The sequence below is a fragment of the Scyliorhinus torazame genome, chromosome 2 (genome assembly GCF_047496885.1).
Source record: "Scyliorhinus torazame isolate Kashiwa2021f chromosome 2, sScyTor2.1, whole genome shotgun sequence".
NCBI classification, from domain to species: domain Eukaryota; kingdom Metazoa; phylum Chordata; class Chondrichthyes; order Carcharhiniformes; family Scyliorhinidae; genus Scyliorhinus; species Scyliorhinus torazame.
This window is the reverse complement of record NC_092708.1, coordinates 381,825,968-381,841,458: the sequence shown is the minus strand read 5'-3', so window position 1 is coordinate 381,841,458 and position 15,491 is coordinate 381,825,968. Positions and strand designations below refer to the sequence as shown.

Sequence of the window (15,491 nt, the reverse complement as noted above, 5' to 3'; positions counted from 1 at the left end):
AGATTGGGTTTTTCTTCCAATCCCAAATGCTGCGCTCTTGCTTTAGCCACTATTTTATTTTTAAATATTTCTTTATTCTCCTCCTTTTTCACATTTTCTCCTAACTTTACACCCACCAACAATAAACAATAATCAGTAGCAAATACGTCAACCCCCATATCAATAACAACAATCCCATTCTCCCACCAAACCCCAAACATTCGCCCACATGTTCGCATAAACAAATGACAAAAAGGAATCAGGAATCACCCATAGCCACCATTAATGCCCATCGCCCCCCTCCCCACAACCCCCCAACTAATGTTCAATGTTATCCAGTTCTTGAAAGTGCATAATGAATAATGCCCATCCTTCCCATCAGTTCAAACTTAACCTTCTCAAGAGTCAAGAATTCCAACAGGTCCCCCCGCAGCCACTATTTTTAACTTAATTTTCAACGCTTTGCTAATTCTATTAACCTCACTTTGGTTAATTAATACAAATCACTCAGGGTTGTTAACGTTGGAATTGTGCTGTAATAGAGTACATACTTTTAGAACAGGTGCCCCAATGGAAGACAAATGAAATACTGGCTTTTATTTCAAAGCGAATGAAATATAAAAATAGGGATGTCTTGCTACAACTATGCAAGGCATTATTTGGACCACACCTGGAATACTGTGAACAGTTCTGGTCCCCCTATCTAAGGAAAGGCACACTGGCAGTCGAGGCAGTCCAAAGAAGGTTCACTAGGCTGATCCCAGGTATGGAGGGATTTTCTTATGAGGAGAGGTTGAGTAGGTTGGGCCTGTACGCATTGGTGTTTAGAAGAATGAAAGGTGACCTTATTGAGTATATACAATTCTCAGGGGGCTTGACAGGGTAGATGCTGAGAGGATGTTTCCTCTTATGGGAGACTTTAGGACCAGAGGGCATAATCTCAGAATAAAGGGTCTCCCACTTAAGACAGAGATGAGGAGGAATTTCTTCTTTTAGATGGTGGCAAATCTGTGGAATTCTTTATCGCAGAGATCTGTAGAGGCTGGGTCATTAAATAGGTTCAAGATTGAAATAGACAGATTTTTAATCAGTGAGGGAATCAAGGGTTATGGGGATAAGGCGGGAAAGTGGAGTTGAGGATTATATCAGGTCAGGCATGATCTCATTGAATGGCGGAGCAGACGCGATGGGCCGAATGTCCGACTTCTGCTCCTGCTGCGTTTCATGGTCTTATGGTCAATTGGGGAAAGATTAGGGAATCATTGTAGAAGCATAAAGCCAGTTCTCACTGGGGGTTGGGGGAACTGGATGAATATGCATATTTATTCTGTAGTTTTGTAAATAAACCTGTCTTAAACACAAGATGGGCTTCAGATTCACCCTTTCCTCAATATGCAATTAATGGAATTAACACGGGATAAATATTCCATCTCCAGAAAAGTTTAAATAATTAACAACATTGCACTATGTCTCAATAAATACAATCAAAGTTCACTGTGAAATCTTGTTATCTTAGACGTTAGCCAATATCCCAGCGCTCCTCAGATTAGTCTTTGGGTTTGGAACGCTGCCAAGTGCCCCCAGCTCCACTTAGGGATTTAAAGAACAATTCAAACACCTGGTTTTACCCAGTAGAACTGTGCCACAAGATTTCATGTTTTTAAACAAAAAAACCCAAACATTATTGTATATGAAATACAAACAAAACCATCAGTATTAACTGAACAATACCTATGTTATGTCTTCAGGTTTACTTCTTATTTTCCCCCCCAAGTCGTATCAATTTTAAAGTTATTTACTTCTGTAGGGACAATCCAATTCTGTGGAGAACTATGCCATAGGACTGGAAAAATATTTTAAATCTCCTCAGTTATAGCTATTCTCAGAGGTAAGACTTTCATTTACTGCCTCTAGGTTGTGAATGCCTCAGTTCCATGTTCTGGGTGCCTTCCGAACACTTCCCAGCTAACCTATTGAGTTCTTTCTTTTCCCATTGGACGCAATGAGGACCACTGAAGATTATTTCACTGCCTTCAAATTAGACAACCTTCCAGCTTCTGTTCCCTCACAAACTTCCAACTGAGATGAAGCCTCACCTGCATTCTACAGGGTGAATCATTAAGCTTTTTCTCTGCTTACATTTCAGGCCCAACTAATGGTGATTGGCTTTAGCTATCTTCTCTCAGTGAGCTGAAAACTGTACACACCAGTTCCAAGCCACAACTACCTCTCTCAGTAACCACCCAAATAAATTGAAACCACAGAACCTCCCTGAGTTCCAGCTATCTCCATGACAATGTAGCATGCTGTCGGATGTCCTCAAACCGACCTTAGATTAAGTTTCCATCATTTAAAATTCCTTCTTTAATCTGATGAAAGAAATGGATTTAGGAAATGCACAATAGGGAGTTAAAAGTAGGCAGTCTTTGTGATGGACAGGTTGTCAGTTGAATTCAGATTCACGAACTACCATAATGAGATTTAGCCTCACTTTTAGCCTCATTTGAAGTCCTTGGAGTATTGGTTAAGAAATAAAACCACTCTGCTGCCATACCAAAAGTAATGGACAAAGGAGTTGCACACAACTCCACAGCATACTCAAATCACTCTGTTTCCTCTAGTATGCACCTTTAGTAACATCATGCACCTGCAATAAGTTGCAATAGTTTGATTTAGTCAAGAAAGATATAGTTGGCATACTCGCAAGGTTTTGAATAAGTCTGAGGTAGCAAACCACTTGTGTAACAAAATATAACTCTTTATTTAACAGAGATCAAAGGTAAGTAATTATGCTACTAACAATATATTAATTAAATCAGAGTAGCCAGTATTAAATCCCAATTATCTTGGCTGTTGCTGTCCAAGGACACAATTCAATAGCTGAGAATTCAATTTGGTTGTCCAATTGGCGCTGTTAGGCTTTTATGATCTAATCATAGTCGAAACTCTCAGGCAATTATCCACGCCAGAAGACAGACAACCCACTCAAATTAGCAGCACAGAGGAATCACATTCAGGGCTCACATAATTTCTTTGATATGAACATTTGCGAACGATTCTTAAACAATTCCAAAGGAAAAGCAGAAAATACTGCAACTACTCAGCAGGTCTGAGAGCAGCTTTGGAAACAGCAACAGAGTTCATGCTTCAGGTCTGTGAACTACCATCAGAACTCCCGAGGAAAGGCCGCCAACCTGAAAAGTCTCTGTCCACAGATGCTGTCAGACCTGCGGAGTATGTCCAGCATTTTCTCTCTTTATTTCAGATTTCAAGCATAAGTAGTGTTTTTAAGCAGGGTTGGTCATAGAGGTGCAATACTGCACAGAGTCCAACTTGATGGAAACCTTTAAGTAACACGGTTACAGAAAGGATTCACCTTCACTTCCCCATTATCCAAGCTTGCTTAGGAAAACAAGCGTGTTACGTGGAGTGCACAGGCAAATTGTGATGATCAGGAGAAGCTTAATGGCTGAGTGGATTTTACTCATTTCATGCTTTCCAACGTCCTTATGTTAAAGCTCTCATCTTCTAACCCATCACTTGAACCAACAGTGCGCATCTAAGAGGAATTTGCTCTTACTAACTAAACCCCTTTTTTAACAATCTGTTTTATCTTTCTCAATGTTCTCGGATCACAATCACTTTAGAATTTCTGTTGGTCGAATTTCTCCTCCCTCACTTTCTCCAGAATGTTTCTAGCAGCCTAAAGAGTCAGCATAGAATCATACAAACGCTTCAGTTTAGAAAAAGGCCTATCAGCTCATCAAGTCTACACCAAACGTCTCTGAGAGAGCATCCTAACTAGGCTCACTCCCCCACCCTATCCCTGTAACCCCATAACCCCACCTAACCTTTGGAACCTACAGACAATTTAGCATGACCAATCCACTTCATCCGGACATCTTTGAACTGTGGAAGGAAACCGGAGGACCCAGAGGAAGCTCACTCAGACACAGGGAGAATGTACAAACTCCACTCACGGAATTATCCAAGGCCGGAATCGAACCAGCAGTGCTGACCACAGGCCCGCCCGCGGATCGGTGGGCCCCGATCGCGGGCCAGGCCACCGTCGGGGCACCCCCCGGTGACAGATCAGGCCCCCCCCCCTCCCCCCAGGACCCCGGAGCCAGCTCGCGCCGCTTGGTCCCGTTGGTAAGGGAGGTGGTTTAATTCACGCCAGCGGGACCAGCATTACAGCAGCGGGACTTCAGCCCATCGCGGGCCAGGGAATCGCTGGGGGGGGGGGGGGGGGGGGGCGCCGACCGGCGTGACGCGATTCCCACCCCCGCTGAATCTCCGGTGCCAGAGGATTCAGCGGCCGGCGGGGGCGGGATTGACGCCGCCCCCCGGCGATTCTCCGACCCGGCGGGGGGTGGGGGGGGTGGTCGGAGAATCCCGTCCATGATTTTTACTTTGTACTTTGGAACTCAACATGCAATCCTTATTAAATCTACATGTGTCACATTCACAATTCGGAAATGTAGAACAAACCGATGAAAAGGTAGGCTGACATCACAATGTCTTCTAATTTCAGCATCTGCCTTTTTACTTGGGGTTACCACAGTGCTGGTTCATCACCTTTCTCCATCTCCTCCCATTCCTCTTCCAGTCCTGCTGCCTTTAAGCCTCTCACGGTCACATTGTGCCAGCTGGTCTTGGGCTTTCCTCTCCCAGTCTCATTCTCATCGCTCACCTCACCACAGTTCCTCTCTCTCTCTTTTCCTCTGCAACAGATGACCAGGCCATTTCAATCTCTTCTCAACTACTTTATTCAATGCTCCCACAACCTTTGCTGACCCCCGACTGTGCTGGTTCCTGATTTTGTCCTTTCTCGTTACTTCACACATCCATCTCAGCACCAGCATTAGTATCCAATCATAGTTCCTCACTTCTTGATGCTGCCCAGGTTTCTGCGCACTACATGACAAGGCCGGCCTCACAACTGCCTCATAGATTCTTCCTTTCAGTGATACTCTTCGATCAAATTACGCTCCACTGCCCTTCTCCCAGTTAATCCAAGCACAACAAATCCATTGCTTAATTTCCATTCCCATATTTCCAGAATCGACCTCCTAGACCCCAGGTACTTACATGCTCAAAGTCTTCGCCCACAACCTTGGCACCTTCACTCTGATCCTCTTCCCGGGACTCAAACTGATGGTCCGTATATTGTGTCACTTGCACAGGCTGACATGGCAATATTGAACTAAGTTAACTGGATACTGGATGTGGTAGTCACTACTGTTGTATACATCACATATGAGATGTAATACGGTAAGGCTCCTGTACTACAGGTACGGGGGTAGATCCCTGCCTGCTGGCTCCGCCCAGTAGGCGGATTATAAATGTGTGTGCTCACCGAGCTGCAGCCATTTCGGCAGCAGCTGCAGGAGGCTGCACTGGACTAGGAAGGCAGGTCAGTATTGTGGATGAGACAAAACGGGCCTTTGTCATCTGAAGCTAACTTGTGAAACATGTTGATGGCTTGCTCCTCCCCAAAAAAGACTCTGAGGCTGGGGGGGAGGTGAATTGAAAATTTCAAATCTAAGATTGCCATGTGTTTGTGAGGTAAGGGTGACGGAATTAAAGCGGGTATGTAAAATCAAGTTACCGATCAGTCATTATCGAATTGAATGATGGGGACAGATTCAAAGAGCTGAACAGCCTACACCCGTTCCTTTATTCCTACTCCTCCATTGACTATTTGGGTGCCTAATGACCACTTTCCTGTTGATTTGACCAATTTACTTTCTTATATAGTGGCTTTTCCAGCAAAAATGGAGAACTTCCTTCTGGATATGACTGTAATCTTTCTTTCATGAAGTAAAACAGAAAATGCTGGAAAAACTCAACAGGTCTGGATGCTTCAGTGGAGAGCGAAACAAAGTTAACTTTTTGGGTCCATATGACTCTTCTTCAGAGCTAAAGGGAGGGAAAAAGGTGGTGGATTATATATTCGGTAAGAGGGGGCGGAGCAGCTGGAGAAGAGTAGAAGGTCAGTGATGGGTGAGAGCAAGGAGAGATGGCAACAAAGGTGTGTAGGGCTCAAGACGGAGGAAGCGTTATTGGCAGTGCGAAGGACTATAAAAGGTGTTGATCGTGGCATTGAGGTAAATTAGCAGAATGCGTTAATCGGAAAACGGAGGCCAATGCTCAGAGAAAGAAACACTTGAGAACAAGTGACAGATGGCCCATTGGGGGAGGGGGGGATTTGTGTTGGGACAAATAAAGGTTTTGGATAAATAAAAGGGGTCAAGATACAGGTGGAAGGTTTCAATCTAAAGTTGTTGAATTCAATGTTAAGTCCCATGGGCTGCAACGTTCCCAGTCAGAAGATGAGATGCTGTTCCTCCAGTTTGCGCTGGGCTTCATTGGAACGCTGCAGCAGGCTAAGGATGGACATGTGAGCATGCAGCGAGGTGCTGAGTTGAAATGGCAAGCGACAGGAAGGTTGGGGGTCATGCTTGCGGACAGAGCGAAGCTGTTTGACAAAGCGGTCACCCAGCCTGCGTTTAGTCTCCCCAATGCAGGGGAGACCACACTATGAGCAGCGAATACTGCAGACCAAAATTGGAGGATGTGCAAGTGAAAGGTTGCATCACCTGGAAGGAGTGTTTGGGGGCCTTAAAGGGTGAGGAATTACACCTCCTGCAATTGCGAGGGAAGGTGTTGTGGGAAGAGAATGAGAAGTTGAGGGTAATAGAGGAGTGGGGCCAGGGTGTCACAGTGGGATTGGTCCCTGTGGAATGCTGACAGAGGGTTGAGGAGAAGATATATTTCATGGTACCTTCTTTCATGATCAGGCTTTCCAGGGAGAAGGAAAGAAAGGCATCTAAGAAACGATAGTCAAGCTAGTCAGCAAACCCCATATTCATACATGCTTTTACAGAAAGAAAAAACTTGCATTTGTTTAATGTCTTCTGTGGCTTAATTCTGACCATCTCAGAAGTCTTAACATAGGGGGAGGCAGGTAAGAGAATGGCATTGGGCTAGTAATTCTAAGGCCCAGACAATGCTCTGGGTACATGGGCTGAAAACCTACAGCTGGTGGAATTGAGTAAAAAAATTTGGAACTGAAAGTTAGCACCAATAATGGCGACCATAAAACTATTATCGATTGTGTAAAAACCATTGTGCTTCACTAATGTCCTGCTGGGAAAGGAAATCTGCCAACCTAGCCTGATTAAGATCCACAACGAAATGGCTGACATATAACTACCTACTGAAATGGCCCAGCAAGCAGTTCAGTTGTACAAAACTGCTACAGAAAAGTTGGTTTGTGAAAGGCAGGAGGGAAAGGGAAATATCTGAAGAAAGATAACCGACAGTGCCATATATTTGGGGCTGTAAACACGGACAAAACCCTGGTTAGAACATTGGCCAATTGACTCCTGTACAATGTGGGTTTATAGAGCAATAAGGATGAGAACAAACTGAACCCACAGAAGGTAATATCTATTATTAGGGAATAGCTGCTCTTTAAATGAAAAGGACACAAGATTTATAACCCTTAGCTCACATGGAGCAGAAGCAAGAATGCTTTAGTAATGGCAGTCTGTATGAAATCTCACAAAGTGAATTGGTTAGTGTTTATGCCAATTAGTGTCTGCATCTGCCATGTTTCTAGTTACCTTATATATGGGTAACACTTTAAAGTTCATTCTCTACCCCTTCCCAGCCACACCCTCTTGCAGCAGTATCTATCACTCATACCTGGCAGGGAAGGCCAGGTGATGACAGGGGAAGGAGAACTGCCCCCTATCTTTCATCAATTCTCCTCAGCGGCCGGGCATCAGGAATTGTTCACCTCGCCAAGAATGTTGTGAGATTGGAGTTAATAATAATAATAATCGCTTATTGTCACAAGTCGGCTTCAATGAAGTTGCTGTAGAAAAGCCCCGAGTCGCCACATTCCGGCGCCTGCTCAGGGAGGCCGGTACGGGAATTGAACCCGCGCTGCTGGCATTGTTCTGCATTACAAGCCAGCTGTTTAGCCCACTGTGCTAAACCAGCCCCATGTTACATCATTGCCACAGAGCAGAGAAAACTGCACTCACTGTCCAACCAATAGGTTGTTTTCTTCATTTGCCCACAGGGTGTGGGTGATTCCGATAAAGCCAGGGTTACGCGTCCGTGCCTAGTTGTCCAGAGAGGGTGGTGCTGACCCGTCCGCTTAGAATTGCAACCATGTGTCGGTCATACAGGGAGGCAAGTCCAGCTGCTTTGTTCTTGTGGGAATTCTGTTCTGGTGCCAGCCCACACAAATCACCAGCTCGATCAAAGTCAAAGTCACAACTTAATCCATCCATCACCCTAAACATTCACTCCCTCCACCAATGGCACACAGTGGCAGCAGTGTGTACCGTCTACAAGAGGCACTGCAGTAACTTCAACAGCACCTTCCAATGTTACAGGACCCAGGCCAGACACTAATTTATAACAGGAAACTGGACGAGACCCGAATAGTTTTTCAATTTGTAGACTAAGGAAAGGAAGCTTCGCTCCAGAGTGGTTCCACTGACACCTAGGGATCTTTTATATTAAAACAAACATTATCAATAACACCAAATTTACCCCATTAACACCCAAGAAAAGACAGCTTTTCAATTAACAGTTAAACAGATCTAAAACAAAAATAAAGAAAGGTCTATGAGCTTACTATCACATCGAAGCCTAAGCTTTAAATTAAGCAAAATCCACACACACAGGTCAAATGTCACTTATTAATAAAGTTAACACACAGTTGCTTACAGATGTATGCACAAAGTCCTTGGTAGAGAAGCTTTCAGAAGTCAATCCGAGAAACACACCTCCTTTTCTCAGAAAATCAAGGCAGAACTCTAAAACTGATACTAAAAACAAGACACAGGGCAGGGCTGAAAAATGAAACAGACCCAGCCCCTCTCATGAGCAACATCACAGCCTGCCAAGCTGTTAACCCCTTAATGACAACTTCAGCAGACAAATAGGCCGCCATCTACCAGCCTCATTGCGCCCGAATCAGGATGCGAGGGGGCCGTTAAATCTCATGAATGGCCTCTCACTAGATTTAACTGCCTCGTTACATATCACAAGATTTAATGAGATCTCGCGAGACATCGTGATCTGGATCTCGCCAAAAATGGGCGGGATCCAGATTTGCATATTTGAATATGCAGTCAGGCTCACTTGAACATGTTCACGCCGGAGTTGCCCAAGGTACGGGATCCAACGACCGTGGCTCGGCGACCCCGAGCGAGCGCCGTTTTGCATTGGTCTCCACCAATGTGGACCAGGGCGACCGGCACTTGAGGGAGTCTCCCAGGCGATCGGGGACCCCTGGGAGGTCGGGCTCTGGGCAGGGTGGTAGCCTGGTGCCCCTGATGCCACCCGGGCACCATGGCATTGCCAGCCTGGCACCCTGGCAGTGCCACCCTAGCAGTGCCACCTGGGTAGCACCCTGGCACTGCCAGCATGCCAAACTGGCAGTGCCAAGGTGCCCAGGTGGTATGTTGCCCGCACTGGGGATTGGGTCCGGGGGTTCCCTGCCCTTATGAGGTGAGGTGCGGGGGCTCAGGGACACCTTCTTGGTATGTTGGGGGTGTTGGTGGGGTCTGCAGGCCGTGGTGGGGTTTCAGATATTGGGCCCCACCATACTCTTCATGCACTGGCGAGCAGAGCTCGTTAGTGCAGGAAATGGGACCAAGTGCCATCTTGGCGGGGCGTTCCTCACCGACTCGCAGAAATGAAGCAGATTCCCTTTTCAAGCAGGGTTTAGAGAACCCCAAAGTGTATCATGGAGTTCACCTGACCCACGTTTACTAGATTGTGGTATGGGGAGCACACAGCCCACTCTACAGGTGTGGTACAGCAGAAATGGAAAAGTATTTTTCAAAGCAAAACAATGTTTATTCTATGAACTCAAGTTAATCTTTTTAAAACATACAGTGTACATCTTAGCAACCATCAATTCAAATACAACCCCCAAAGAATACAACACTAAGTAAACCTTTAAGCTTTCCTTTTTAACATCCATACAACTGAAAAGCAGAACCTTTATCAGAAACACATCAGGTTAAAGTCACTACTGAAAACATTTATAATTCTGAATTCACCAAATGATCAAGAGACAGTCTTTTGATGGCAGAGAGAACAGCGGTACACCTGCTTGGTCTGGCTTCAGCTCCAACACTGAGAACGAAACTAAAACACACCTTGCAGCAAACAGCCTAAAACAAAAGTAAAAAGCTGACAGACAGCCCAGCTCCACCCACTCTCTGACATCACTGCAGTAGTAAACACCCATTTCTTAAAGGTACTCTCACTACAGATATTTATATACACACCCATTTATAAACACCCATTTCTTAAAGGTACTCTCACATGACAGTGCAATACATGCTGACACAGGGGATAATGTCCTTCCCTCTGAGCTGGAAATTCCAGGTTCGAGTCCCACCCCAGGACTGGGTGGCCAAGGAAGGTGAGTTCACAACGCGGCCAACAGGTTGAGTGTCAACCTGCCAAATCCTTTCAAAGAAACACGCCAATGGTTGACGGTAACAGCGGGTGAGACTCCTGGTCAGCCACACTCAATGTGGATTGGCGCCCCTCAAGCTTTAAGCCCCTGGCGACAGTCTAGTGACCTGTTCCGGGAATTACAAGATATGGAAACACTAGGTGCGGGGGGAGAATTGGAATTGGAATAAATGCTGGGCTGGTTCCCGTGAATGAATAGATCATTTTTAAAATATTGGTATTTGACATCACTACATCTGGGTTTCCAGCCAACCGCAACCGCTATCATAGCCCACTCCTGGTCATCGGAAGATGATGCTGTATTTCTTTTGGAGTTCTTTTCTTTAGAAAAGAAAATGAGAGGGGTCATCTTATAAAGGTCTTTCAAATTATGAAGATGTTTGATGAAGTAGATGTAGAGAAACTGTTTCGACTAATAAGGAGGACCTAATCTAGAGGCCATAAACATATAAGATAGTCACCCAGAAAGTGGTTAGAATGTCAATTCCACTACCACAGGGAATAGCCAGATGATGTATTTCAGAGGAACTTAGATAAATAAGACAGAGAAAAAAACACTCATAGGATTAGATGAAGGCTGATGGGGGAAGGTTCACGGAGAGCATAAATGCCAGCGTAGACAAACTGGCCAAATGGCCAGTTTCTGTGCTTTACATTCTATGTAATAAAATAATTGTCTTGGCTGTTCCTTAAGAGAGAGTGACAGGAATGTTAGCCAACAAAATTTGATGCTGAGATACAACCGGTGACGAAAGGTTTGCTCCAATAGGTAGGATTTAAGGAGTGTCTTAAAAGAGAGGCGAGGTTTAGGGAGAGAATTCCAGAACTTGGGGCCCAGGCAGTTAGCGGCACGTCTAGCAATGGTAGAGTGATTAGCATTGGAGATGCTGAAGATGCCGGGATTGGAGGAGTTCAAAAGCAAGACAAACTCTTGCGTGTGTTGTTCTTAGGGATCCAGTTATCTGGATCACTCCCAATGTCATTGTCTTTGCTTTGAAAGGTTTGATTAAAGTTTTCCATTTACCTCCATCAAAATGATGTCCTGGCCACATTGGCTCCGCACTTTCGGATGCTGAACTTTGACTGCCACTGTCCTTCCATCATGTAACACTGCTTTGTGGACTTGGGCCCACGACGCTGCACCCAGTGGGGTTTCTTCAAAGCTGACAAACAGCTGAGGAATCTGAAAATACAAGCAGTTTTTGTTGGTTATCCATTCCACAAAGAAGTGATGTAAGCCAATCTGACCTCTGTACTTTTAAAAGTTTTAAGGAATGGGAAACATACTCCAGTCTCAACATTGTTTCGCTTTTCTGACAGACCAATCCCAGGAAGCAATTATAGCACCAACTTCCATAACCTTCTCTAACTTCTAAAGTTTGGTGCCCAAAAGTCTACGAGCCTCTCTTTACTCCTTAAAACCAAACTCTGACCAGGCTTTTGGTCACCTGGCCTAATGTTTCCTTATGTTGGTCAGCTTCAAATTCCTTTTAATAATGCTCTTGTGAAATGACTGGAGGCACTGAGGGAGGCACTGTATGAATGTAAGTTGTGTGTGAAACTAGGTGTTCTTATTATCTTGGTGATCTGTCCTTATTGGTGATAGAAGTGACATGGCTTCAAGGTGCTTCCAGAGTAACCTTGGCTGAGTCGCTGCAGGGCATAAAGAAGCAGATAGACCAACCACAGATTTGCCCTTCCCCTGACAGGCGAATCCTACTTTCAATCCACGTTCCCTCAAACTTTCCCTGGCAAGGTACTGTTTGTTCTCAAATTTCATTCCAAACGTCAACTAGCCTTCCTGAAAAACGCACCCATGTCGACACTGACCACGTGAACAACAGTCACTGAGAGGAATTACCAAACGCTAAAACGGCGACAATGAAATCAGATCATAGAAAGTGACCGCAGGGCTCGTGGGGGCAGTGAAGAGGGAAAGAAAATCGCAGAATGATAATCACAATCGCAGCATTCGACAGAATTAAATATGTCTCTGAGAATATCCTGCTTAAATATACTGATGGGGGAAAAGCTAAAAGCTATAGAATTTTGAAAATCGCCAAGGGAAAGCAGAAAGCCGAGGATTGTTTTCAGCCTCATCATACCGCACCAGCACAAAGGCTTATCAGCACTGCTTAATGCTACCAACTGTGTTAATAACACATGGCTTTGACAGAGATTGGAGGCTGTATTTGTGTTTCTTTCACATGTGTGATGGGCTGATGCTTTTCCAGGTAATGTCCTGCAGAGTTTTCTGATTGTGCTTTTATTTCCGCTGCACCATTTATGATGGAGCGACCGATAGAAAGTGCAAGTGTAGCACATACAGCAGGCACAATCCCAGATGGGGCAGGTGGCTGGTACAGCACATCCGCTCTGAATAACCGGTATTACATTTGGAAATATCACATTGGTTCAGTGGACAGAATTAAAGCACACTGACTGAAGGGGGGGGGGGAAGAGATGCAGCATTATTCTGTGTGGTTTTTGCAACATCTAATCTGTGAGAACCGTGTACTGGTATTTGATGGCCAAGCATTGAAAGTATATTTGTTCCCTCACTTTGATTAGCACTACCAGAGAAAAATCAATATGCAGAAACATTGGACAAGTAATTGGTATGAAGTACCTTAATTATGTACATATATGTTGGGTTAGGATTTGGGTTATTCTCATCTAAGTCTATTTTTAAGTTTATTTTTGCTGAATTAAATGCTTGGGCGGGGTTTTCTCCACCCCCACGGCGTGTTTTGCAACCTGCCGCTGTCAACAGGGTTTCCCATTGTTCGCACCCATTGCAGGGGGTTGCCGCAGCGGGATCTACGGGAACAGCTGGAAAATTCGGCTCGTCAAAAGTTAAGCCATTCCCTGATTCATTCCCCAGGGCAATGCCTTGACCAATCAGAGTTAACCTGCCTGATTTGAATGTGAGCAAAACCTGAGCAGTGAACTATTCCCAGCTGCATTCTCCATGGTAACGCCTCTCCCAATCGCCATCCACTTTGCCAACCAATCTCTCCCTCCATGCCAGCAAAACTAAAGAGCTGGTCATTGACTTCAGGAAGCAAAGTACTGTACACACCCCTGTCAGCATCAACGGGGCCGAGGTGGAGATGGTTAGCAGTTTCAAATTCCTCGGGGTACACATCTCCAAAAATCTGTCCTGGTCCACCCACGTCGACGCTACCACCAAGAAAACACAACAGAGCCTATACTTCCTCAGGAAACTAAGGAAATTCAACTTGTCCACATTAACACTTACCAACGTTTACAGATGCATCATAGAAAGCATCCTAGCTGGCTGCATCGCAGCCTGGTATGGCAACTGCTCGGCCCAGGACCGCAAGAAACTTCAGAGAGTCGTGAACACCGCCCAGTCCGTCACACAAACCTGCCTCCCATCCATTGACTCCATCTACACCTCCCGCTGCCTGGGGAAAGCGGGCAGCATAATCAAAGATCCCTCCCACCCGGCTTACTCACTCTTCCAACTTCTTCCATCGGGCAGGAGATACAAAAGTCTGAGAACACGCACGAACAGACTCAAAAACAGCTTCTTCCCCGCTGTTACCAGACTCCTAAACGACCCTCTTATGGACTGACCTCATTAACACTACACCCTTGTATGCTTCATCCGATGCCGGTGTTTATGTAGTTACATTGAGTGCCTTGTGTTGCTCTATTATGTATTTTCTTTTATTTCCTTTTCTTTTCATGTACTTAATGATCTGTTGAGCTGCTCGCAGAAAAATATTTTTTTCACTGTACCTCGGTACACGTGACAATAAACAAATCCAATCCAATCCAATCAGCACTCTGCTCTCATGCATTCATTATAAATTGCTGTTCCCTTTACTGTTGGTATTTTTGCAATCTGCCCTGATGACCGAAAGATAAAAAGATTGGATAACATGTCTCTTTTTTTCAGCAATACACTTGGTTAAACATGAGGAACATAAGAACATTGCTCATTCCCAGGATGTCCCAGGATGTTTCAGTATTTTGGGTGTCAGGATATGTTTTGATTTACTGATGAAATACATGATTCAACACTCGTGATTGCTTTCACAGTCCTGGTTAGGAAAGCTCAGTCAATGTAGCTTTGAGATAAAGGATGAAACAATGGTCAGCAGGATAATAACATGTGGCATCTGTTGTTTTGATAAGAGGTAAGAGTGCTGGTCACAACGGAATAATGAATGAGAAGCACATTATAAGATCCCAAGCTTCATTCTTTAATAATCTGCAACAAAATGCAAGGCCAGGAAGAAACATAAAGAACGTCTCTAACGAGAGAGAGGAATGATAGCTGAATTGTTTTTATGTCTTTTGTTAAAGATATTCCCGTAACTTCCTGGCTCCGCAGCATCAGATTGATGGGGTACCCCAAAGATGCATTGGGGAATATCTCTCGGAAGTTTCCAGGTAAGAGTTTACATGGCAATTGCCCAGAACGGCTAACTTTCTATGGACAACGGCACTGTGATGGTGTAGCCACCTAAGTTGGCCAACTCCCGATTTAAAATGGAGAACAACAAAGGCTGAAGGGAAATTCAGCCAACACAGGCAGAAACCAGCAGGTGCAGGTTTGCTGTGTATTAAACTCTGCAAAAGCCCAGACAGCATCGATACCAGCGACCATCAGCATAATAATGTAGCAGCCATCTACATACTAATGAGCAATCCCCGGGAACAATCGCAACATTTAGGACAAGCAAAGCTAAGCCAGACTCCCCGGCGCCAGCAGGAGCCAACACAAAGGAGGTTAACGGACACCTCAAGACCGCCCATCGATCAGGGAACCGCTCCAGTATTGGAGAAATCGAACCAAGCGATTGGAACGAAGTCCAATCACCTAGAACCAGGTACAGGGTCCGCCCTGAAAGGCGGGAAGCCCCTGGGGACTATAAAAGTTAAGCCCCAAGTTCAAATCGCTCTCCTTGACCGGGTCACTCAGCAACGCGAAGCAACCCCTGGGAGTGAACGGTCCAAGC

The 15,491-nt window shown here is 45.1% G+C and overlaps 1 protein-coding gene across 3 annotated transcripts in view; it reads right to left on the bottom strand.

The window, feature by feature from the left end:
- adck1 (aarF domain containing kinase 1) overlaps positions 1-15,491 on the bottom strand; it is a 781,712-nt gene that overhangs the window by 351,320 nt on the left and 414,901 nt on the right. For all 3 annotated transcript variants that reach the window (XM_072493591.1, XM_072493590.1, XM_072493592.1), the window contains one exon: positions 11,522-11,680. In XM_072493591.1, coding sequence (XP_072349692.1) covers positions 11,522-11,680 — 159 coding nt within the window. The remainder of the gene's footprint in view (positions 1-11,521; positions 11,681-15,491) is intronic.